The 3,280-nt window shown below is 34.2% G+C and overlaps 1 protein-coding gene across 1 annotated transcript; it reads left to right on the top strand.

Moving 5' to 3' along the window:
* The first annotated feature begins 909 nt into the window (after nt 1-909).
* Nucleotides 910-2,773, top strand: LOC107763681 (berberine bridge enzyme-like 22). Its single transcript, XM_075242065.1, has one exon. The coding sequence runs from the start codon at nt 996-998 to the stop codon at nt 2,595-2,597; it is 1,602 nt and encodes a 533-aa protein (XP_075098166.1). The 5' UTR covers nt 910-995; the 3' UTR covers nt 2,598-2,773.
* The last annotated feature ends 507 nt before the right edge of the window (nt 2,774-3,280 follow it).

Below are 3,280 nucleotides of genomic sequence, written 5' to 3'. Positions count from 1 at the left end.
ACTAATGAGTTTAACTTTTACATTTATAAAGTCTCAAATTGGGAGTTTCTCAAGTTTGGGAGACTAGGAATTCTCCCAAAAGTGATCATATTCAAGAAGTTATGGATAATATGGTTACTCATATTATCCGCCGGTTAACCCATTTTTTATTCGTATTAAATATGGGTCGGGTCAGAAAATTTATTCGTTTTTTCATTATCCATTTTCGACCCGAACCATATCCGACACGACCCGCCCGTTTTACACTCCTGTTCTAACCGAAAGAATAAACTTTGAGAGCACCTTATTAATATACTAGTTAATAGTATTAATACTTAAAAACAATTAATTTAGGATTTAAAGCTGTCACCCGAATTAATAGTCATAAGAAACATAATTAATTTGAGAGATTAAGCTTGTTTCTCTCTTTTTGTTGGACGTTTGTGAAAATGTTTTGTTTATGCATAGGTTGCAAAACGCCTAATTAATGGTAGTAATAATAAATAGAATTAATTTGAGATGTTGAGCTGGCCGTGTAATCATTAATAGTGTAGTATAGTAATATACGACCAACAATGTGGAAAAGCCAACGGTGAATCTTTGATGGCCATTCGATATATTTTTCCCTCCGTCTTATGACATCAGCAAAGTCAATTTATGTTTTAAAAGTCCAAGTCGAAGAAACTTCCCATCGCCAATATTAACTACTGGATTTTTATGGAAATACAAATCTTGCCAACTGAAAACCCAGATTTAGATATTGTATTTTAAATATGCTTTGGGTCAAAGTCCAACTGTTGAATAAATTCAGAAATTAATATGCATTCAAATACATTAAACTTCTTTTTTCCGTAATTCAAATACACCAAATCCATCTCTATAAATGTGGATTATTTGAAACGGTACTCATAAGCAAATTCATCTTCTTTCCCCTCAAAGCATGATATAGCTCATTCTTTGTCATTCTCGCATTAGAAAATCCTCTAAATCTTGGAGATAGTAATCTCTTGCATGAAATGGGCAGACTTCAATTTCTCTCTCTTTTAATTTTTTCATTATTTTTGGCAAAATGTTCCTCCCAACAAGACTTTCTCCACTGTGTTTCCAAATACTCTAAAAACAATATTACCAAAAACATTTACACCCCAAACACTACAACTTATTCATCTATCCTGGAATACGCTCAAAAGAATCCCAGATGGTTGAATTCTTCACATCCCCTCTTCATTGTCTCTCCTAGGAAAGAATCAGAAGTCAAGCCTGTTATCCTTTGTGGTAAAAAACTAGGCTTGCAAATTAAAATAAAAAGTGGTGGCCATGACTATGAAGGCATTTCTTATCGTTCTGAATCCCCATTTGTTATGCTTGATTTAAGCAATCTCAAAAAAATCAAGATTAATCTCAAGGACGAAACAGTTTGGGTTCAAGCAGGGGCGACCCTTGGCCAGCTTTACTATGCAATTGCCAAGAAAAGTAAAGTGCATGGATTTCCAGGAGGAGTTTGCTTTAGTATTGGCACTGGTGGAATCATCAGTGGTGGTGGCCTCGGCGCTCTGATGAGAAAGTTTGGCCTAGCAGCCGATAATGTTGTAGACGCTCGTGTAGTGGATGTCCATGGAAAAGTCCTTGACAGGGAGAAAATGGACGAAGATTTGTTTTGGGCAATAAGAGGAGGTGGAGGAGCAAGTTTTGGTGTCATTCTTGCATGGAAACTCAAATTGGTTCGTGTTCCTGAAAAGATTACTGTTTTCACAATTCGTAGGAAGTTAGAGGGTAACAAAAATCTTCTCCAAAAATGGCAAAATATATCACATCAGCTACCTGAAGATTTGTTCATCAGAGCTATTATTCAAAATGGTAGAGCTGAAAATAATGATGAAAAGTTTTTGGAATTCTATTTTCAAGCACTATATGTTGGACCAATTGATGAGTTAATTCCATTACTTAAAGAAAAATTCCCTGAGTTTGATTTGGAGAAAAAGGATTGCGTCCAAGATCCTGTTAATGCAGAGAAAGAATGCTATGAAGTTCCCTGGATCGGGTCAGTCCTGTATTTCTTTTTCAGGAAACCAAATGAATCACTTGAAGTTTTGTTAGATAAGACAATTCCAACACAGAAAAATTATAACAAAGGGACATCTGATTTTGTGAAGAGTCCAATTCCTGAAAATGGTTGGGAAATAATTGAAAGACTGTTTTTGGAAGAAGAAAAACCCCAGATAATTTTGAAGCCATTAGGTGGAAAATTAGATGAAATTTCAGAATCTGAAATTCCATTCCCACATAGAAAGGGTAATTTGTATAATATTCAGTACTTGGTCAACTGGGGTGATAATAGTGAGAGTGTATCCAGCAAGAAGATAGCATGGATTAGGAAACTTTACAAGGAAATGGAGCCATATGTTGCAAAATCTCCAAGAACTGCTTATTTGAATTACAGGGACCTTGATTTTGGAACTAATGAAGAGGACTACAGCTATTCAAAGGCCAAAATCTGGGGTGAAAAGTATTTCAATGGCAACTTTGAGAGGTTGGCCAAAATAAAGAGTAAGGTGGATCCCAGCAATTTTTTCAGAAATGAACAAAGTATCCCACCTTATCGGACTTATTATAGCTGAAGAGGACCAGAGTGCATGCATGGTTTTATGTGTGTGTTAATCAACTGAAAAATAATAATCCAAGCTGGTGTTTGAACTTTGAAGTTTTACAAAGACTACTATTCTAGAATAAAAAATCTTGGTGACAGTTTTGGTATATGTTCTATAAATGTATCATTTGTCAACTTTATTATAGCTTTGCAGAACAAATATTGAATGCTCTTTTCTGGATTAAAATATTTCTTGAATTTATGTTGCTTTATTATTCTTTTAATTTTGCTTAGACCTTGTATATGTATTAAGAAATCTATTAAGTATATTTAAATATTTAACGGCGAATCTAGTAACTAAAAAGAGCTATGTGTTCGATTGTAAATTCAAAACTTATAAATTTCAAATGTTCGATATTTTTTACAGAAGTCTAGAACCAAAGTAACGTGTGAAATTTTTAAAAGAATAAGATTAATATGCAAAAAGAGAAAGAAAAAAAATGCAATAGAAGTACATAGTTTGGGCTACCGACCGTCAGCCAATATTTTTTGCACATTAGTCCTAGCTCCGCCTCTGATCTTTGGCAGAAGTTTTTGATGCATGTACTTACTGACTCGTATTCTTTATCAGAAGGTATGTAAGCACGTTTGAGATTTTTAGTGAAACGAAAGTATTATGCAAACTTGGAAAAAACATATAGTGAGAGAAACTCT

Source organism: Nicotiana tabacum, chromosome 3 (assembly GCF_000715075.1).
Source record: "Nicotiana tabacum cultivar K326 chromosome 3, ASM71507v2, whole genome shotgun sequence".
NCBI lineage: Eukaryota > Viridiplantae > Streptophyta > Magnoliopsida > Solanales > Solanaceae > Nicotiana > Nicotiana tabacum.
This window is presented reverse-complemented; position numbering and strand designations above follow the sequence as displayed.

Bases quoted from the DNA above. Each gene is read 5' to 3' on its own strand.
- LOC107763681 (XM_075242065.1), top strand. From the start codon at position 996: ATGGGCAGACTTCAATTTCTCTCTCTTTTAATTTTTTCATTATTTTTG.